At 44.6% G+C, this 23,111-nt stretch overlaps 1 protein-coding gene across 1 annotated transcript in view; it reads right to left on the minus strand.

The window, feature by feature from the left end:
* TTYH2 (tweety family member 2) overlaps positions 1-23,111 on the minus strand; it is a 274,070-nt gene that overhangs the window by 61,556 nt on the left and 189,403 nt on the right. The window contains exon 6 of the mRNA XM_069199802.1: positions 21,889-21,961. Coding sequence (XP_069055903.1) covers positions 21,889-21,961 — 73 coding nt within the window. The remainder of the gene's footprint in view (positions 1-21,888; positions 21,962-23,111) is intronic.

Genomic DNA, 23,111 nt, shown 5'->3' on the forward strand with positions numbered 1-23,111 from the left:
GAAAATGTCACTTACCCAGTGTACATCTGTTCGTGGCATGTTGCGTTGCAGATTCACATGCTGTGCACTGTTCCTGCCATCTACTGTTGGGCTCTGAGTGTTACAAGTTGTTTTTCTTCGAAGAAGTCTTTTCGAGTCACGGGACCGAGTGACTCCTCCCTTTTGGCTCTATTGCGCATCGACTCCATCTTAGATTGTTTTCCCCGCATAGTTTAGGTAGGAGTGGTAGAATGAGGATACTAAAGATGTCCATGCAATGGAATAGATATGTATGTACATAGTTTGTGGTAAAGGAATATTTATTTACATATATACAATTTTAATGCAACTTAAACGGCTACAGGCTCCCGGGGAGGTGGGAGGGCGCATGTGAATCTGCAGCGCACATGCCACGAACAGATGTACACTGGGTAAGTGACATTTTCCGTTCGATGGCATGTGTAGCTGACTACAAAGCAGTAATCCTCCCCAAAGTGGTGGTCAGCCTGTAGGAGTTGAAGTTGTTTGAAATAATGTTCTTAGTACAGCCTGTCCTACTGTGGCTTGTTGTGTTGCTAACACATCTACACAGTAATGTTTACTAAACGTATGAGGTGTAGACCAAGTGGCTGCCTTTCAAATCTCTGTCATTGGTATGTTACCTAGAAAGGCCATTGTTGCTCCTTTCTTTCTAGTGGAGTGAGCCTTTGGTGTAATGGTTAGCTCTCTTTTAGCTTTGAGGTAACAGGTCTGTATGCATTTGACTATCCATCTGGCTATGCCCTGTTTGGATATAGGGCTACCAGCATGGGGTTTTTGGAAAGCAACGAACAATTGCTTAATTTTACTAAATGATTTTGTTCTGTCTATGTAATACATTAGCGCTCTTTTTATGTCTAATGTATGCAGTGCTCTTTCTGCTACCGAGTCTGGCTGTGGGAAGAAGACTGGGAGCTCTACGGTTTGGTTTAGATGAAACGGTGAAATCACTTTTGGTAGAAACTTTGGATTTGTGCGGAGAACCACTTTATGTTTGTGTACTTGTCTAAATGGTTCTTCGATAGTGAACGCCTGTATTTCGCTAACTCTTCGTAGTGAAGTGATGGCTATTAGAAAAGCAACCTTCCAAGTCAGGAATTGGATCGGGCAGGAATGCATGGGTTCAAAAGGTGGGCCCATGAGTCGTGTAAGTACAATATTAAGATTCCACGAGGGTACTGGTGGGGTTCTTGGAGGTATGATTCTTTTTAGTCTTTCCATAAAGGCTTTAATAACTGGGATTCTAAAAAGTTACTTTGTATGTTTAATCTGCAGATAAGCAGAGATTGCAGTGAGATGAATTTTGATGGAAGAAAAAGCTAGATTTGCTATTTGTAGGTGTAGTAAGTAACTCACAATGTTTTGTATGGAGGCATCTAACGGTGTGATTTGATTTGCTTGGCAGTAGAAAACAAATCTTTTCCATTTATTAGCATAACAATGCCTTGTTGTCGGTTTTCTTCCCTGTTTAATGACTTCTACACACTCATTTGAAAGGTTTAGATAGCCAAATTCTAAGACTTCAGGAGCCAGATTGCTAGGTTGAGCGTTGCTGGATTGGGGTGTCCGATCTGTTGTTTGTGTTGTGTTAACAGATCTGGTCTGTTTGGGAGTTTGATGTGAGGTACTACTGAGAAGTCCAACAGTGTGGTGTACCACAGTTGGCGAGCCCACGTTGGTGCTATGAGTATTAGTTTGAGTTTGTTTTGACTCAGTTTGTTGACTAGGAAAGGAATGAGTGTATTTCCCACTCGTGAGTTTGTTGGTGATCCCGACTGAGATTGTCGGCTAACTGATTGTGAATGCCTGGTATATATTGCGCTATCAGACGAATGTTGTTGTGAATTGCCCAATGGCGAATCTTTTGTGCTAGGAGGCATAGTTGTGACGAGTGTGTCCCCCCCTGTATGTTTAGATAGTACATTGTTGTCATATTGTCTGTTTTGACAAGAATGTGTTTGTGGACTAGAAGGGGTTGAAAAGCTTTTAGTGCTAGGGAGACCACTAGTAGTTCTAAGTGATTTATGTGTAGTTGTTTTTGTTGATTGTCCCATTGACCTTGTATATTGTGATAGTTGAGGTGTGCTCCCCACCCAATCATGGAGGCGTCTTTTGTAATAATGGCGTGAGGCACTGGTTCTTGAAATGGCCACCCTTTGTTTAAATTTACAGGGTTCCACCATTGAAGCGAAGAGTGTGTTTGGCAGTCTATCAACACTAGATCTTGAAGTTGACCCTGTGCCTGGGTCCATTGTTTTGCTAGGCACTGTTTTAAGGGCCGCATGTGTAGCCGTGCGTTTGGGACAAAAGCGATGCATGAGAACATCATGCCTAGTAGTTTCATCATAAACCTGACTGTGTACTGGTGGTTTGGTTGTATGCTTGACACTATATTTTGAAACAATTGAACTCTTTGTGGGCTTGGAGTGGCAATTGCTCTTTGTGTGTTGAGTGTGGCTCCCAAGTATTGTTGTATTTGGGATGGTTGCAAGTGAGATTTTTGGTAATTTATAGAAAACCCTAGCTTGTGTAGAGTATCTATTACATATTGCGTGTGACTTTGACACCAGTGTTGAGTGTTGGCTTTTATTAGCCAATCGTCGAGATATGGGAATACGTGCATGTGATGTCTCCTTATATGAGCTGCTACTACAGCGAGGCATTTTGTAAATACTCTGGGCGCTATTGTTATCCCGAAGGGCAATACCTTGAATTGGTAATGTTTGCCCTGTATGACAAATCTGAGGTATTTCCTGTGAGATGGATGGATGGGTATGTGGAAATACGCATCCTTTAAATCCAGTGTTCCTGTTTAAGCAAGGGAACTACATCTTGCAGTGTGACCATGTGGAAATGATCTGATTTGATGAAGAGGTTTAACGTCCTGAGATCTAAAATTGGTCTTAGTGTTTTGTCTTTTTTGGGAATAAGGAAATATAGGGAGTAAATCCCTGTTCCTTTTTGATGGTGTGGTACTAGTTCTATGGCTTGTTTTGTTAATAGTGCTTGCACCTCTATTTGTAGTAGGTCTAGATGTTGTGCTGATAGTTTGTGCGTCCCTGGGGGAACAGCTGGAGGAACATCTGGAGGGAAATGTGTGAACTCTATGCAGTAACCATGTTGGATAATTGATAGAACCCATGTGTCCGTGGTTATGTCTGACCAACGTTTGTGGTATTTTGTTAATCTTCCCCCCACCGGTGATGTGTGTTGGGGAAGTGTGACATTAAAGTCACTGCTTGTTACTGGGGGTCTGCTTGGCAGGCTGAAATTTTCCCCTTGCTCTTGGGTATCGTCCCCTGAATGAACCACAAAACCCCCCTCACTAGTATTGTGACTGGTAGGTGGGTTTTGTTTGGGAGGTGGATGGCTCTGAGGGTTTCTGTCTAAACACTCCCCTAAACTGTGGCTTCCTAAATGTTCCCCTATACTGGGAATAGTAGAGCGCGCCATGGCTTTGGCCGTGTCTGTGTCCTTCTTCATTTTTTCACTGGCAGTGTCCACCTCCGGCCCAAATAGTTGCTGCTGGTTGAACGGCATGTTTAACACCGCTTGCTGTATTTCCGGTTTGAAACCAGAACTGCGTAGCCATGCATGCCTCCTGATGGTAACTGCTGTGTTTACAGTTCTTGCTGCTGTATCGGCAGAGTCCAGTGCAGAACGGATTTGGTTGTTAAAGATGGCTTGTCCTTCTTCAACCACCTGTTGAGCCCGTTTTTGATGTTCTTTTGGTAAATGCTGAATAATATCATGCATTTCGTCCCAATGGGCTCGGTCGTAACGGGCGAGGAGGGCCTGTGAATTGGCGATACGCCACTGGTTGGCCGCTTGCGATGCCACTTTCTTCCCTGCCGCGTTGAATTTGCGGCTTTCTTTATTAGGAGGTGGCGCATCTCCTGATGATTACGAATTTGCCCGCTTTCTTGCGGCTCCCACTACTACAGTCTGGAGGCAGCTGCTGTGTAATGAACACAGGGTCTGATGGGGGTGGTTTATATTTTTTCTCCACCCGCGGCGTGATGAAGGCCCTTCTCTTGACCGGCTCTTGGAAGACTTGTTGTGCATGCTTAAACATGCATGGTAGCATGGGCAGGCTTTGATATGATGCATGCGTGGATGCCAGGGTATTGAAAAGAAAGTCATCCTCCAATGGCTCTGAGTGCATAGTGACATTATGGAATGTCGCAGCCCTGGCTAGTACTTGTGTATAGGATGTGCTGTCCTCTGGAGGAGATGGCTTTGAGGGATACCACTCAGGACTGTTTGCTGAAACCGGTGGGTCGTAGAGGTCCCAGGGATCTGCATCGTCCTGTGTTTGCACAGTATGTGTGGGTGACTGTGCAGTAGGGGTGCCAAATGGTGACCTTGCCCTTGGCGAATGTGGGGGCGATATTTCTGGCGAGAAATGTGGAGGTGGTGATTTTTCTCTAGCCACCATTGCTCTTGGCTGCTCAGTTTCAGTCTCTGTTTGAAAAGCCAATTTCCTTTTAAATTTGAGAGGATGGATAGTTTGACCAAATTCAACCAAGATTACAGATCCAGAAGGGTACTGGAAAAATTCAAACTCCTCCACATCCAGCTCCTGCTCAAACCTGTGCCTCTCTTCAAGTTGTTGGGAGAGCCCATGTTCTTCTGTATAAGAAGTCTTTTTCGGCTCCGAAGCCGGTTCTTTCGGTACCGAAATACCCATGGTCAGAGTTGGTCTCGGCTCCGAAAGGCTCTTTCGAGGCTTATTGGATTAGACCAGTCGGTGTCAACTCTTTTCAATGCCGGTTTCTCGACTTGAGTTGAAAGACTTCGGCACGATCTTGGCCTTTTTCGGTGCCGAAGATGGTACTTGGTCACCGCTTTTCTTGTGGGTCAAGCCATGGCCCTCCGGCAGTGGCATCTCCGAGGCCTTTTGTTTTTTTGGACTGACTTTGGGGCAAGGTTGGGGCAGGCGTACTCACTTTTTGGCCCGCCGTTGGTGCTCTGTCTCCGGAGTCGTCCGATTCCGAACCCTGGATCGAGATAGTCATCTCTTCCTCCTCGACGTCGAGGTGTGTTGATTTCGATGCCATCTGCAAGCGTCTTGCTCGTCGATCTCTTAAGGTCTTCTTCGACCGAAAAGCCTTGCAGGCCTCACAGGTACCCTCTCTGTGTTCCGGTGACAAACACAGATTACAGACACGATGCTGGTCTGTATAAGGATACTTGGCGTGGCACGTCGGACAGAAACGGAAGGGGGTCCGGTCCATGAGGCTTCGACGACAGGTGTGGTGGGGCTGACCAGGCCTCGGTTGGGTGCGGAAGCCCCGAAGGGCCGCCGAAGCGGTTGTCTCGTCAGTGCAGATGTATCTATAGGAAAACCGATCCCGAACGCAACAATACCGACGGATTTTCGATGATTTCTTAAACTTTCCTGATTCGAATCACAGAGCGAAGAGGAACACGTCCGAACCCGATGGCGGAAAGGAAACAATCTAAGGTGGAGTCGATGCATATGTGCAATGGAGCCAAAAGGGAGGAGTCACTCGGTCCCGTGACTCGAAAATACTTCTTTGAAGAAAAACAACTTGTAACACTCCGAGCCCAACATTAGATGGAAGGAACAGTGCACAGCATGTGTATCTGCAGCTACACATGCCATCAAACATATATATCTCAAAAGTTACAGGGACATTATAGTTAGAAAATAGAATTTAAAATAAAACTGAAAATCACTTAAAAAAACAAAGGTCACAGGGACATTATAGTTAGGCTCGCATTTTAAATGCACAAAACTATGGAAATTCGCCTGTTACAATTAGAGTTATCTCACGTAACTATGAGTCGTGCCCTAAGGCAACTATAACTCACGCCCCCTACATGCACAGTTTTTTTCGTTAAAAACTTTACTGCACACATTACAGTGATGTTATCAAAGATGTCATGAGAACAGTAATTTGTGGGGTAATTAGTGATTAGCAATTAGCAATTATTTGTGCTGCATTTTGCATTTAAAAGTTCAAGAGACCTAATGAAAAATGTTTATGTTAACATATTTACACCCTTAGCGATGAGACGTGTATAATAATGATATTTTATTCTTATTGATAATTTGCAAGTTTTTTTCTTTAGTTTATTCTGTTTTTGTTTTGGTATCATTTTATTGGATTTACATTTTAGTGTAAGCACGGCGAGTATGGTGGGCTTTAAATATTTTGTTTATTTTACTGGGTTGAGAGTCACATGTTATTCAGGCATTTTAAGGATTTTAAAGGATTTTTATCACCTGATTTGGTTCATGAGAGCTGTTTGTAGGACCATCTGCTTTGGTGGGTCTGTTAGATGAAGGATTTGAGTAGTTTCACAAATCACGCATGAGTTTATTTGGATATAAGTTCAGCTTATGTTTTGGTTTTGTAATTTATGTCCATGCAAATCACTATATTTTGTTTGGGTTGGTGTAGTAAAGAGAGTGTGTGTCACGGAGTGTGGGAATGAAGCATGGGCCACTTTACGAGCATTAATGTGTTGAGATTTATTCGTTTGTTACTGGGTCAGTACACTTTTGGCATGAAGCATAGGGTTTGATATTTATGTCACATTGAGATGGTGGGTTAACATTCACTTAACAGGATGGGAGATTTATAGCAGCATAATTAAGAGATTGATCACTCAAATTTTTTGAAACGCAGCCACTGATGTATATTGATGATTTTTTTCACATTCTAGTTACCCCTGAAGAAGGGCTATTTGCGTGAAAAGCATTGGGTTTTTAAATATGTTACATAAGAAAAATTGTGAATTTCGTCATGGTGCAGATTTAAGATTAGATTGGCATTTGCATGCATTTGAAAATTGGAATCACTGTGCCTCTGGATGTGTATAGCACATTTTGAAGAAAATAAAGAAGTGAATGAATAAATAAGGATTACAAGGATGAAACTAGATTCAAGACTTAATTGCAGCGACGTGTGTCTTGTTGGTAGTGCACCCAGACCTGGAGCATACATATGTTCTGATCTGTTTATGGACCTTAACCATTAGGCGACAGGTGACTCCTTGATGAACTGTTTCCAGACATGCCTGTGACATGCAACCCACACGTGAGAGGAAAGAAACATGAATGTTCTGTTACCAGGAAAGTTTACCAGTCAAAACACTAGTAAATAAACTAACACACTACCAAGCGATACTAGGATTTGAACCTTCAGCGTACTGAGCAACAGCCCAGGAACTTGACCATTAGGCCAGTAGTGACTCTGTTCCGCTCTGCATCCACATGTAACTATAACATTTATACCAAACATCTTCCGGGTCTTACTCTTTGAAGTCATTGCATGGAGCGACCACTGCAATGATAATCTCTCTCTCTTCCATCCCTTTGTAGGATGGAAGAGAGAGTGAGTGACAGGACCTCCCGCTGTCAGAAAGTGGACTTTGTTTGCTTTTGCTGTCAGCTCCCACCAAGCAAAAGCAAACATCTATGCCCTGGGGATCATTGGCTCCTCGAGGGGGGGATGGTGGTCCCCTGGGCTGTTGGGGGGGAATGCAGCCCCCTGCATCAAATGTCTCTAAATCCCCGGAGAGGTGGCAGTCTCCAGGGCTGACAAAGGGGGCTACACAGCCACCCGCACACAATATGATAAAAGCCCTGGGGCGATGGCAGTCCCTGGGGCTGCCCGCCCCTCCAGATTAAATTAGCAATGCCCCCGGGATTTGGCCCACCCTGGGGCTTCAGATTAAAGAATCCCAGGAGTCCGCGCTTTGTTTTTTTTTAAATTACATTTTCACCAGATACGCCGCGAATCGTGGTGAGAATAAAAAAAAAAAAAACTTTTTAGCTCGGGCTAAGGGGTCAGGGTGTCGCTACCATGGCACATTTTGTTTTATTTAATGGGCTTTTTTTTAGGGACTCGGCTGAAGCTGAGTCCCAAGATGGCTACCAACACTTCCTGGTTTGAAGTGTTGGCAGCCAATCAGAGCTGTGCATTTCCCGGCACAAGCTCATTATTGACTAAGTTGTCAAGGACAGAGATATGCAAATTTATTTTTTCTTTAATATCTCCAAAACTACTGGACGGATTTACACCAAATAAGTGAAAGCAGAATCTGGTTAACGAAAGCTAGCTTTCTGCCAAATGTGGTGTAATTCCATCCAGTGGTTCAGGCTGTAATTCAGGGTGTAGTCGTGTCTAAAGGTCCTATCGGAATTACCATGAGAAACACAACTTTTTTGCCCCCCCCTTTTTTTTTCTGGGCCCCCGCTTGACGGATCACTCTGAAACTTTTTGTGCGCAACAAGAATCACCAGCAAACTTTTGTTTGGGAAAATTTCGTAAAGATTCATCAAACAGTGCCAAAGTTATAGGCATGTCAAAAAAACATTTTTTACATGGAAACTATGTCCTAACTATAATTATCTACTATATATTTATACATATTTATTACACAGTAGTGGTTGCCACTATAGTAATTTTATAAATAAAGATGTGGTAGCAAGTGGTATTACAACTTTTGCTCCTCCCTTCAAGAAGGCAAAGTTTTAGTGACAAATTAGTGTAAACTGCTCAACATGTGAAAGCACTATGCTAACCACTTAGTGCCACGGACAGTGAAAGAACTCTCACATAAACATATCAAAAGCAACACCCAAAGCAGAGCAGTATAAATAAGAAGTCACAAAGAAGGATCCATTAAATCCAGTCCAAGTGGAAAATCAGTAGAAAAATGCAGTTTATTCCATAGTGGGCAAGCAGCTGACACGTGTTTCATCTCTGATGACTTTTTCAAGGCTGCAAAGATACGCAATTGTATAGCAAGTATAAACACTTGATATTCCATGCATAAGACATCAAAATAGGACGCAAACCCTGCATCCAAAACTGTGTCACTTTTTTGTTAGATTTAGACCAACATTAATATTTCCATGTTGGTGAAGGTTCCATTGACAAAGTGAACCAAAAAGAACCACAGACTATAACCACATATAAGATGTAAAATAAACACCATGGAGAAAAGGCAAACCAACACCACTTGTGCCAACAGAGTGAAAAGAGAGCAGAAACTTGTTACAACTGAAGTACCTAAAGTATTTTGTGTGAAAACACATGGCGTAATAGCCGTACGGACTGTCAAAGTTAGCGTAGTAATAGCAAAAAGTCCAACACAAGTAAACAGGTCAAGGTAAAGGCTACTACTCGTGCATCAAAACTGTAGAAGAGTGTTAAAAACAGAAGAGAAAAACAATGTGTCATGAGCGAGCAGATCAAAGAACACTGTGCAACCAGATCATGCCCGGAGAAAAGGTGTCACATAACATACCTGGCAAGGAAATTCATGTGTGTCAAGCTGAAGTTACAGACAAACATAATACGGAGAGGCCATGATAAATCCTCCTATAGTGCTGTATGAGGGATAGAGAAGCCAAAAGGCAGTGAGTCTACAAGGTCCCAAAATGGCTTTGCAACTGTAAGTGTTGTGTTAAAACTTAATGGTGAATGGCATAGAAGATCTCATTGATCTCCTTACCTGCTGCCGACGTATGCTAGGAAGGGTGAAATCAAAGCGGACGCCATCTAAGCCGCCGCCTACCCCGGCTTAAATGCCTATGTTGCAGAAAACAAGAGAGGACAATTTGACACCAAACACCCAAAGAGACTGTAGAAATGAGAGGCGCCATCTTTGGCTTGTCGCTCAATAGGCAGTAATGGCCGGGCGTTAAGGTAAAGTACATGTGAGAATCGCAAAATGTGTGCAGCATATTTTGAAGAACCCCAAAATTGATAGAAATGTCCCTCGTACATTGGGAGCTTAGAAAGAACAGTCCAAAAAGAAAAACGGTCAAATAAGCCAAGGGAAGGATAACTTATACAAAACCGCAAAGGCCACATTTTCACAAAATAAATGCATAAAATATCACCAAAGCAGAGAACGCGTCACTAGTGAGAAACGCCAGGTGTACTCTGAATTCAATACCGTGTGAAACCTTATCAGAGGTGTCAAATTAAAAGTATAACAGCAGCACACACCAGTGTATCTGGTATAATGCACCAAGGTCAAGAAACCTATGGGAAGGAAAAACATTCACTGCAAAGTCCAAAATAAAGCACTTATGGCATTACAACTTCACAAAGAGGAAAAAGGGGGACACGAAGACGTTGAATCGTAAAAAAATGTGCTCAACATACCACAAATTAAGTAGCGTGATAGTTGGTAGAAGGTGTCATTGTATCATTGTGAGCAACACATCACAAGTACGGTCAATAAGTTTTACAGACGGTAAAGGAACAGTCCCTGTGGAGTGGGACATAATGGCAATGAGACCAAATGAGAAAGGCAGAGGCACCATAGTCATGGATGCACAGAATTGTGAGTGTGTTATCATAGGAAACAAAAAGAGAAGAAAAGACAAACCAGTACCGAACAGTATCCACCCATATATACATGTATAATGTCACAAGGATACTATTCCCTGTGATGAGCAAAACAAGAGCATACCAGTATAGAAAAAATGGGAAAGACAACGCAAGTCAGTACTAAACCGTATCAAAACACAGATATGTGTCAATTACCACACTGTTTCTAATCATGGGGAGAAGAAAAACAGAAACATAGCAGTATCACACAACTTAAGGACTGTCCAAAAACACATGCAATCCCAGATTCACAGCGAGTCCCCAGACCACAGCTCTCAGTTTCGTGATCCGGTTGGTCTCCAGTCTGCAAAGTTGCTCTCCTGTGTACAACCCAGTGTACTAAATTAGAAAGTGTTTGTTCTGCGAATTAATAAAAGTGTGCCAGAATTGAAAGGTGTGCATTTGAGATAAAAATGTGTGTATTTTCACAACTGATAAAATGATGTTTGGAGAAAAATGTCTGAATTGTCCAAAACATATGGATGTTTGAATGCTAAATTGTGCAGCCTTATTATTATTTTTAACTTGGTGCCAGTGGCATTGCACCTATGGCTGCTCTGAACCACCCACATGGAGACATTGTACATTGACAAGCCTTTTTATGTTGTGGCTGGCAACCATGTCTGACGGACATAGATGATTACTGCTGGTAATCTTTAGAGATGCTGCATATGGTGGCCACTAATATGTCATCTGATGTGGTCACTATCAAAACACTAATGTTAGTAGTTCAGGATAATGTTCATTGAACATAAATAGCTCTTTTGTACAGTTAAGGTTGAAGGTCCGACTTAATCCAAAGAAGGCTACAGAAAATGACCTACAGTATACCTTCCTTTCTTGCCTATAATGCTCATCAGAGGAAAATGGCAAAAGAAAATTACTCAAAGAACAATTATCTAGCTAGTCCACAAATAGAATATAAAGATGTTTGACTCCTCCTGCTGGTGGAACCAGTCCTGTCTCATGCAGATGACTGAGGGAAGACAACCAGCAAACACATGTGAAAAGGCCAGAATAGAGCGCACTTCCTTACAGGCTGCTTCAAAGAGGTCAATGCCAAGTCACAGTGGCCTGAGCCTTTTTGCAAATGACATACTCTGCATCAGCCATTGCTGCCTTCGACTGCTACATCAACTGACCCAATGGGCCCAGTAGAGCTTGCCATATACGACAAAGGTAGCAGGGCCTGACACAGCATTCTTGGAGCTGTTGCTTTGGGTTCTTCCCAAGGGGATCATTACACTTAAGCAAAAAGGTCTGTTATTGCCCGTGTCCACACTAAAATAGGAAAAGTTTATTAGGCGAAAGCCATTGCTGGATTTTTTACACTTCTGTATAATGGAGGGTGCTACAATCAATCAGTCGTTAATAAGGAACTGACTGATCTGACACAAAGTCCCCACAATGTCAAACAGCTAGTTATAAATGCTGTGTATCCAATTTAGTGATATCCATTTTGATGATATCAGAATGACAGGGTGAGCTGGACCAGTTGATATTTAATATTCTGAACAGTAAGTAAAACGTATGTAAGTAAGACCTTTGATTAAGGTGCAGTACTCACTGGTCCAGCACCCTCAAGCTTTGACAAATACACAATTGACAGGAAAATGCACACTGTGACCGTTTCATTAAAATGAGTCTGTACCATATGTAAAAAAGATGCTACAATAATTGAACATGTACTGGATAGTGTGTGCAAAGGGCTGTAATTGAGAGTATGTGCAGGGTGGAGCACAAAGAAACACTTCTGGGTGCGCCAGATAGTGTGTATGTACAAAGATGGTGTGTGCAGAGTGCTACAAATTTGAATGTGTTGATCTTTGCACAGTGCACGTATCTGAACGTGCACAGGAAGGTATGTGCAATGTGCACCAATTAGGGAGTCTTGCAGAGGCATGTGAATGTTCTTGAGCAGCCGATATAACCACCTTACAACACCTTCATCCATTTACTAGCTCTGGTCCTGCCAAGCATAAAATCAAGATCACTATTGATAATATGGCTGACTGAGACAGATTGCAGGACTCCCTCCACCCGCATCTATCTTTGCAGTTTTTAGCCAGCGAGACAAACTCAGCGAGTTAGCAAAGCACTGCACTGCACTCCCGTCAGCAGTGACCCCATGGTGGAAACCAGATGGTGTGTGCAAAATTCTTGTAATTTTCTTTCCTGAAATTAAGTGAAATTTCAGCAAAATTATGCGAATATAATAGTAATTGTACCAAATGCAAACCCACCATTTAGTACTATATTTAAGCTAAAAATGTGTCCTTGTTTCAATTTTGACGGGAGAACGCATTTTGCGCGAACAAATAGAGCAAAACACAAAGCTCTGCAAACAGACTCTTGCTTTGTGTTGCTCCTGTGGTACATTTTAACCTGTGAATTGAACGTTTGTGGCACATTTTTATTGCAAATGGTGTGTAATTATACAACGTGGCATAATTTTGTGAATTTCATGTAACAATCATAATTCCTGAAATCACGCCGGCGTGACAAACTTCAACCAGAACTACCTTAAAGAGGGCGAGTGGATGCCCTGCGCTTCTCAAATTCATTATAGCTTTTGAAATTCGCCTAGGATTGGCGGGCGGCCTCAGAAGTCTCATTTGCTTTCTGGAGGGAGTTCAGCGTTGCAAGGTCAAGCAAAAATCCTTCCCTTCAATGACCCTCCATGGATGCGAGGGTCTCAAGGCCCTGCGCCTCCCCCCCGTAGCTGTGGGGGTCTCAGGGCCCTGCCCCTTCGAGGCTCCACCTCCTCACTGGTAATTAAGTTATCAAAGTTGCCAGATCTGGTTTGCTACGGCGCTCGGCTTTCCTTTCTGGTAATTAGAGGGTGTGAGCAGCATCTTTCAGGGAAACGCAGGTACCCGTACCCTGTAATTAACATTCCTGTTTCCACCCTCCCCACAGCTACCCATTCTGGTCGTCCTTCCATTCTGTATCCACAGCCTGCATTGGGCTTGGACCGTGGCCTGTGAGCTCTCGGACTATCTCTGCTTCAATTATGTGTGCTTTTGACATCTGTCAACTATAAACTCAGCCCAACCACACGGATTTACAGCACAGGCGAGATAGCTTTGGGAAGATACATTGAAAAACTCAGAAGAAAACCCTTAGGTCCTCATTTTGAGTTTGGTGGGTGGCAGAGGCCACTCGCCAAATTCTTTCGGACAGAAAACCGCCACTCCGGTTTTCTGCCCGCCAGCCCAATTATGAGTTTTCTGCTGGGCCAGTGGGCGAAAACAGCATTTCCGCCTGCTGGCTCAGCGGAATACTCACCACAACATTGACACTGGCTCGTAATTGAGCCGGGGGCAATGTTGCGCTGTGTTGGGTGCAGCAGCCCCTGTTGCGCTTTTCACTGCGTGTAATTCGGGCAGTGAGAAGCGCAACAGGGCTGTCCATGGTGGCCCCTGCACTGCCCATGGGCAGTGCAGGGGCCGCACCCCCTTTCCAACAGCCTTTGCATGGCGGTGGGACCGCCATGCAAAGGCTGGCAGAAGCGCGGGTCGTAATCCGGAGGGCAGCGCAGATTGAAACCACCAGCACCACCCAGCCGGCAGCTGTCCGCAACCTGGCAGTCAGACTGTGCTGGCTCCACCAAGGTCGGAATATGACGGTCGGACCGTCCCTGTCGGTGGCAGTAAGCGTGCCACCACGAGTCTGGCAGTTCATGGGCCGCCAGACTCGTCTTGAGGCCCTTACTCTTAGAGTGAATAAATATGTGCAAGACGTCTGGGTACAGGGTAGGTTATGTTAACGACCAAAGTTCCTCAAAAAATTGGCCATGCATAGATAGGGTGGCACATTTTAGTTCAACCGTTGACTCTTACTTAGCTATCTTTTTTTGTCTCACCTGTGGCAATCCAGCTCAATCGGTTAAACAGACTTCCTAAGGAATTGTGTGCAGCCTGAGGAGCACAACTTTCAATGCACACTTTAATCACTGAAGGTCAAACCGAGTGCCACTGGTTTGGGAGGCAGTGATTCTCGTGTTCATAGTGCCAGGCAGCGGTGGTTCTTCATTAAAAGCTTTTGTGGACAGCTGCTTTACGGCACCACCACAAAAAGGCATTAAAGGTACCCGATCGCCACAAATGGTCTCAAACTGTCTGTTGGTATAGGAGATGGATCTCTCTCACAGCAAAATTCACTTTTTTCCCAGGGCTTTGAATATTCTTGCCCCTGAGCTGGTAGCAGTTCGAGGAATACGTGAAGCAGAATTTAGTATAGACCATATACAGGCACCTGTATTAAGAAGTAGCTCTTTAAAAATGTTTGCAGCGATCTCTCTATGCACACGTTTCCATCATTCAGTATGTTAATGGTACTTGGCAACAGAGCAGGCTGGCACTGTGCACTTACTCATGTATTCCCTCTGCGGCCCTGTGTGGCTACAGCCACTCGCTGAGGGCACTTACCTATTGCTTACTTTATACGCATTAGACTCCCCCGGATGGAAGGCCAACCGCGTCCTACATGCATTCTACCATTATTTAAATTAGCCTTCAGGGAAATCTGCAGTATGTGCCATTGAAATGGAAATCTCATGCAGGTTCTGTCAGTCGTTTGCCACAAAACTATTGAATCAAACAGACAAAATCGTTTTCACCTGGTACAGCAGTTAAACAAATGAACTTACTGGGCAGCGGATAAAATAAAGTGTAAATAAACCTGATATTGCTACTCCTTGGAGGAAATCCCATTTGTGAAGGGTTCAGGGGCGTGAATAGTTGTTTCTGGCCTGGTGTGACGCTCACGGTCACCCCCGTCAGTGGGAGTGTTGGTCTAGTTTCAGAGCGCACGAGGCCAGATCTCACGAGAAGTCAGGCTGGTTGACTTGCTCGGTTTAGCTGCAGGCCGAGGACAGGACTTCTATCTCTCTGCCGGCACAATTAAATTAGTATGCTGTGAATCACAGTATGGGAACAACCGGGAACCGCAGAGGCAATTAACTTTCTAAAAGAAACAATTAATTAAGCCAAAATCTAACAAAAAAGGAAAGTATATCCTAATCCACCAAAGCTGAGCAACCCTTTTATACAAAATGAGGCATTCAGGAATAAGCAGACGACAGTGCACGCCAAAAATGGATCACTGTGCAGAAAACATAAAACATGACAAAGAAGTGACACAGAACGGAGGACGGTGTGCAACCCTGAGGATGGGGGTTGGGGAGAAGACACTTCCTGGGCGCGAAAACCTGGGAAGGATTTTATTTCCCCGTTCAGATGCCTGAGTGATGATAATCTTTGAGGAGCAGGGAGCCTCACAGGAGGCTGTGGGGCTTCTCACTTCCGAAATGAAATCAAAGGTCATCAAAAAAGTGGGGCAGAAAGGTACTTTCTCATTCCCCACACTTTTTTCAGTTCTCTTGCAGCAGAATTTACTTATAGATTTCAGATTTAGTCTAACCTGTTTGATAACGAGGAGATGCTCAATACCACTGGTTGGCGTCAGATTCCCCAATGTCAGTATTGTCATTTGCAGTTGATGTCTACGAGATGCATCACTGAAGTTGCTGACCCAAGTCATAACAATTTAAGGCCTGCCCAGATGGGTTTCTTGGTTGCTCTAGCAGAACACCTTGCACGAGCGAAGTCTTTGGGCGGGAGGTTTTTCCTGCAGTTGATTATCGCGGCCTCTGTTATTACCCCCTTTTACACTCCGCAAAATAGAATTTCGTGAACAAAAGACAACTTTCAAATATCCATGAGCATCGATTATATTGACTTCCTGACGCACACAAAAGGATTTCCTAGTAACGCCAATTAAAAAGGTTCCCAAAGAAAACCCACATTGACCCAAATCAACTGGTACAGAGAAACTGTATCCTTAGAGCAAGAGAGCTGCCATTGACAGTTCCTCATTTCAGAAGCCAAGGGAAATTCACGTGGTCACACTCAGAAAGTCAAAAAGATAGTTCTTCCTCACACACTGAACACACCTCAATAATCGGGGACAGCCCAGTAAATGTCTCACTTTACCACAGGCGTGGCTTAGACTAGCAAGCGAGTTCCTAGTCCAGCTAGCTCAAAAAAGTTATGTTATGGCTGTTCCTCTCACAATTCAAACACGTCTAGCAGCTCTAAGAGATAGTCTAGGCCACCAGTTCTTAACCCTTTGACTTCTGCGGAACACCACTAAATCATTACTGGAATCCTGAGACCCCCACTAAGTCATTATTAGAAACATGGAATCAACACGGAGTAATTACTGGAAGAGCTGGACGCCAGGCCTAAGCAAATTCTGTGATGTGGATCTCAAAACAGTATACAAAAATACAGAAAAAGTATGCACCAAACAAGGAGAGGATTGTCCATAACGACCAGAGCTACTATCTTTGGAGCTGGGGAACTAGCTTCAAGTCTCAGTGACTACGCCCAGCCACCCGCTGACCCCTGATCTCACACACACTGGTCTTAGGCATTACACCTCACAGAGGCATTACACCTCACAGAGACTGTCTGATTTTCCTGCCTCTCACAAGATTGCTGCTCGATTAGACAAAGACTCTTTCAGCATTGCTTTGAGTACGTGGTCCTGATTCTGGGCATCCCTTTGGCTACAAGTCTGAGGAATGGAGTGGGGGAGGGGTGGGAAACAGAACTCAAGAGGGAGGGATAATTGGGATAAGGACATTATATACCGCAGGGGAAATCTTAAATTGATGCAGGCTGCACCCTCACCACTGCCCTCCAGCTCAGGAATGCCCAATTAAGATGCAGACAGACCCTAAATCAAATTACAGGCCCACTTAGAGCCCTCCTTTGGATATCCCGGGGGCTTCACTGCTAACTACATGGGGAAATTGCAAATGTAAAGGTCTGTGGTTAACCGTACACGATATGCAAGCATCTGTTGAGTTGTAGGTCACGTCTGCACAAGGGTGTGGGCTGTGTTCTATGTAGGATGTAAAAGGTGGGGGGGTCTCTAAAAGGGAAGTAAACAAAAAAGTGTGACTAGGAATCCTTTCCAAGAGATGTGGCCTATGTATTTAAGGGCATGGATAAAAACACGCAAACTACAATCCTGTGCTTCATAAAAAGTACCATCTGATCAATATTTGAATGTTCCTGTGAGATTTGGTTCTTAAAATGAGAAATAAAACAATGACCTAAAACGAGCCAGACTTACTGGTTTTGCCAATGACTGTTGGGCAGTATCAAATAAACTAGCAACTACAGTGATGTTGCTGTGAATAATTAGAAAGGAAAAAGTTCTAATAATGAAAACAGGAGTGTGAGAATTACACATTGGTAATTTCTGTGGAAAGGGTAGTGGTGTACAGAGCGCCCCATTCACTCCTCGTTTCCCCTGCGAACCACTTTCCTACAAGCACTGGCAAAGCAAATAGGTTTCACCTATACAAGTGCTATTGGCTTTCGCAATGTGTTTTGCCATGTTGTACACAAGTCTGGCTGTTGTCCAGCATGGCTAAAAGTTAGTGGAGTGTCAGAGTGGAGTGGGGGAGTAGTGTGTCATAGAATGGATTTGTTGGAGTGGAGTTGAGTGGAGTTGGGGGCAGAGTGTCGTAGAGTTGAAAAGAGGGGAGTAGAGTTAAGTGGCAGAGAGTGCCGTAGAGTGGAGTTGGGTGGGATAGGGTGGAGTGGACTGAGGTAGTGGGGTGTATTGGATAGGAGTAGAGTGGGGTGGATTGGGGTAGGGTGGACTGGATTGGAGTGAGATGGATTAAAATAGGGTGAGGCGGATTGGATTTGTGTGGATTTCAGTGAGGTGGATTGCAGTGGGTGGTTTGGATTGGAGTGATAGGGATGGGGTCGAAGGGATTGGAGTGCGTTGGAGTGGTGTGAGGTGGATTAGACTGGACTGGAGTGGGATTGATTGGAGTGGAATGGAGTGGATTGGATTCAACGGATTGGAGTGCAGTGGATTGAAGTACGGTGGAGTGGATTGGAGAGGGGTGGAAGGGACTGGACTGGTCTGAACTGGTGTGGAGTGGAGTGGAGTGGATTGGAGTGTGGTGGACTCAACTGGGATAGGGTGGGGTGTGGTGTATTGGACTGGGATAGAGTGTGATGGATTGGAATGAGTCTAGTGGATGGATTGAAGTGAAACTAATGGATTGAAGTGAAACTAATGGATGGATTGGAGTGAGTGTGGTGGATTAGAGTGAGTGTGGTGGATTGAACTGCGGTGGGGTTGATTGGATTGGGGTGTCATGGGCTGCCATGGGATGGATTGATTGCAGAGGGGTGGGTGGATTGGAGTGGGGTTCTTTGGATTGGATTGGGGTGGATTGGAGTGTGTTGGATTGGGTTGGGGTGGATTGGAGCAGGGTGATTTGGAGTGGCGTGATTGGAGTTGGGTGGACTGGGATGGAGTGGGGTGGACTGACTGGGGTGTGGTGGATTTGTTTGGGCTGGACTCGACTGGAATGGGGTAGACTGGATTAGGGTGGATTGGAGTGGGGTGGACTCGATTGGCATGGAATGGACCGGATTGGAGTGGGGTGTATTGGAGAGGGATCGGCTAGATGGACAGGAATGGAGTGCGGTGGATTGAACTGTGATGTGGTGGATTGGGGTAGAGTGGGGTGGGTTGGAGTGGGGTGTAGTGGATTGACATGGGGTGGGCAGGATGGGTGGATTGCATTCGAGTGGGGTGGGTTGTATTGGGTTGGTATAGGGTGAATTGGATTAGAGTAGGGTGGACTGGAGTGGGGTGGGATGGACTGGAGTGGAGCACAACAGATTGGGGTGGATCAGGTTGGGGTGAATCAGACTGGGGTGGGGTGAGCTGGAGTAAGGTGGATTGAACTGAGTGTGGTGGAGTAAGGTGGGGTAGCTTGGATTGTGTGGTGATGGATTGGAATGAGATTGGTGGATTGGATTGGGTTGGATTGGATTGGATATCAGTGAGGTGGATTGGATAGGAGTGAGATGGATTGGATCTGGGGTGGGGTGGATGGGATTTGGGTAGGGTGGATTGGGGTGGGCACAGTGGAGTGGGGTGAATTGGGGTGGACTGGACTGGAGTGGCTTCTGGTGGATTGGAGTGGGATTAATTAGATTGGGGTGGACTGGATTGGATTGGTATGGGGTGGATTAATTGGAGAGGGGTGGGCTGGATTGAGTGGGGCACATTAAGGTAGTTTGGAGTGGCTTGTACTAGACTATAGTAGGGTGAATTAAAGTGAACTGGATTGGGGTGGGTTAAAGTGGATTGTACTGGAGTGGGATGGATTGGGGGATGTGGGTGGACTTGGAGTGAGGTGGATTGGGTAGCAGTGGACTTGACTGGAGTGGGTGGATTGGATCAGAGTGGTGTGGGTTGTACTGGAGTAGGGTAGGTTGGATTGGAGAGTGGTGAGATGGATTGGATTGGAGTCAGGTGGGTCAGATTGGAGTGGGGTGGAGTTGATTGGGTGGTGTGATTGGATTGGGGAGAGATGTATTGGATTGGAGTGGGGTAGATTGGACTGAGCCGGATTGGGGGGCTTGGATTGGTGTGGGGTGGATTGGAGTGGGTGAATTGGGATGAGTGGGGTGGATTGGATTGAAGTGGGGCAGATTGTTTTGGATTAAAGTGAGGTAGGGTAGAGTGGGGCAGGTTGGTGTGGGGCAGATTGTTTGGTTTAAAGTGGGACAGCCCGGAGTGGGGCATACTGAAACGGATTAGAGTGGAGTGGTTTGGAGTGGAATAGATTGTTTTGGATTGGGTTGTGGCAAACTAGAGTGGGACAGATTGTTTTGGATTGGAATGGGTCAGATTGTATAAGGGTGGATTGGAGTGGGGTGGGGTGGACTTGTTGGCAGTGGGGCGGATTGGAGTGGGGTGGATTGGAGTTGGGTGAATTGGGATAGAGAGGGTGGATTGGATTGAGGTGATCTGGATTGAATTGGAGTGAGGTGTATTATTTTGGATTTGAGTGAGGCAGACTTGAGTGGGGAGGATTGGAGTGGGGCGGATTGAAGTGGGACAGATTGTTTTGGATTGGAGCACAGTGGAGTTGGGTAGGTTGTTTTGGATTACAGTGGGGCATATTGAAGGGAGGTATATTGGAGTGGGGCAGATTGTTTTGCATTGGAGTGCAGCAGATTGCAGTGAGGCAGACCGATTTGGATTGGCAGATTGGAGTGAGGCAATTGGAGTGAGGAGATTGGAGATTGTTTTTGAGAGGAGTGGGGCATATTGTTCGGGAGAGGAGTTGGGTATATTGTTCTGGAGAGGAGTGGGGTATATTGTTTTAGATTGGAGTGGGGCACACTGTTTTGGACTGGATTGGGGCACATTGTTGTGGAGTGGTGTAGATTGTTTTGGACTGGCGTGGGTAGATTAGATTGGGTTGAGATGATTGGAGTGGGGTGGGGTGGGTTAGATGGATTGGGGTGGGGTGGATTGCTGTGGGATGGATTTTAGTGGGATGGATTGGGGTGTACTGCACGATTATGTATTAAATCATCATTTTAGAAATTACACATAATAAAGACACAATGACACTTTGCAATATTTAGAACAAGATAATCGTCATCTTTTGGTAACACCACCCAGGAGTGAAAAACAAAAGAAAACATGAGTGCAAAGTGAGAAAAAGGACTTGGCAAAAGAAAAGAAAATTAGCTATAAAAATAAAACTGCATTTTTGTTTGTCCTGCTCCACCTGTTTTTGACAGTCACATGCCTTCTGTTTGCAGGGCACTAGAAGTTAAAAAGATCAAAATTAAAATAATACCTCAATCACGTCAGGAGCAGCAACGGGCACTGATTTAGTTGAATAAATCAGTACTAGGTACCTGCTCCACACAGCGGAACAGAAATTATGCCAGGCCTGCAGTATCGAATTAAGAGGCTGTAAAGCAGAGTGCCACACAAACCAACAAATAATAAGCAAAAGGTGGGCTCCAAGACCTTTACTGTACACAACAGTGTCTTGCTAGCACATGCACTCGCAAGCTCAACCTTAAAAACCCAGAGATGATCCAGTTGACAGTATGGACTAAGCATCAGGCATATGTTGCATGAAAAAATACAGAAATACAACATCTGGAAAAAGCAAGGGGATCCAAGATGAAATAAATCATGTGAAATGTAAGCAGGGACTGCATCCAAGAAGTAGATTTTTTCAGGATTTTTAGTCATTGCTGAGAATCTAAACATTTGTTTGCCTGTGAAGTGAAGGACATGAATATTGGGGCAGAGAGGGTCACATTCCAATTAAAGCCCTGGAGTGAGTACTTGCTTTGAATTTCTGAACTGAATCCCTTCGGAAACCTGGCTAGCCTTTGTCCAGTCTAGCCAAAGCACGCCACTTGGTCAGTCTAGCTAATTTACATGTGCAAATTACAGCTGACAACAAAAAAAATGCAAAAAAGAAAGGGATGTCCTTTTACAACTGCCTCTCATAGACACGCAGACTTTGCATCCTTGCGACTCTAGCCTCTTCCTGAAAGTAAAAGACAGACCCAGACACAAAAAGGCAAACACACAGACAGGGTGCCACAGAGCGTGCACTTACCACAGCTACTGAGGTGTCTGCCGCCAACGATGCCCAGCTCAGAATCAGGGCGAAAAGACCAAAGCACAGCATTCTGGGAAAAGAGAAAGTGGGGGTTAAAAGACATGGCCAGCAGCAAGGACACCATTGTTCTACCGGCACAAAACACCTCTCCCCCCCCCCCCAGATTTAGAGTGCATTCACCTAGATGTGGGTGAGCCAACATGTACACAGGGCAGCCCGTTCCAAGGAGCCTATGCACGAGCTGAGGCCTGAAAACGTTTTTCATGCATATCATACAAAACCATCATAAAATATGATAATGCCTCAAATTGCTAAAAAGTGTATTTCTTTAACGTAGAATCTTTGACATTAATATGTCACATTATAGCACTGCACTGAGAAGTACTTATTTGATGTGACAGGTTTTAAACATGGACTTGGAACCATTCCTTCCCCACCCTGGCAAAAGTACCACCAGTGAACTAAAAGGAAAGACAGTTGTCATAAGAACCCAATATGTGGGCAAGATTCTTATAGTTAAAGCAGTATTGCAGCATATTAATTCACACACATAAGGTTTTTGTATAGCTGATATCATGAACTCAAGTATTTGAAGGTGCTTTCATATAAATTAGTTATGAAAAAGGATGAGCAGTAAAATACTTGCCTAAGATCACACAATTTAGTTAAGTGGGGAAGCTGCAATTAATCCAGGATCTCTAGTTTTACTTTATACTATAAGACACTTACTGCTTATCTATTTAATTCTAATTTTAACTCCAATGTCAACACTTTGTTTTCACTTCTTTATGGGTAGAGTGAGGATAGCAAGCAGAAGCCACATGGTAGCTCGGTTCATTGTTGGCTCGAGGCTCCAAAGGGACCTCGAGCTGAACTAGAGCCAGGCTTCAGGGTCGAGCCTGGCTCGAGCTTTCAGCTGCTCACCCACCTCTACATTCACCAAGTGCCAGAAACTCACTTTGGATATTATTTCCACTTCAGACCAGTCTCATTAGCCCAGCAGAGTTTAGTGATGGTCCACACCCTGGAATTTCTATTTTTTTCATTAAGTGTCTTGTTTTGGTACCACATGCTGAAAGGTCACACCTATCGGACAGTGGACGTTGCAATCTCTGTCCCTAGTCTGCACATCCCATACTCCTTCGGGCTACAAAACGCTTCCATTAACTTGCAAATTGGCCACTTTTTTCTTTGCAATTTATACACAGACTCGACCCGGA

The sequence above is a fragment of the Pleurodeles waltl genome, chromosome 7 (assembly GCF_031143425.1).
Source record: "Pleurodeles waltl isolate 20211129_DDA chromosome 7, aPleWal1.hap1.20221129, whole genome shotgun sequence".
Lineage (NCBI taxonomy): Eukaryota > Metazoa > Chordata > Amphibia > Caudata > Salamandridae > Pleurodeles > Pleurodeles waltl.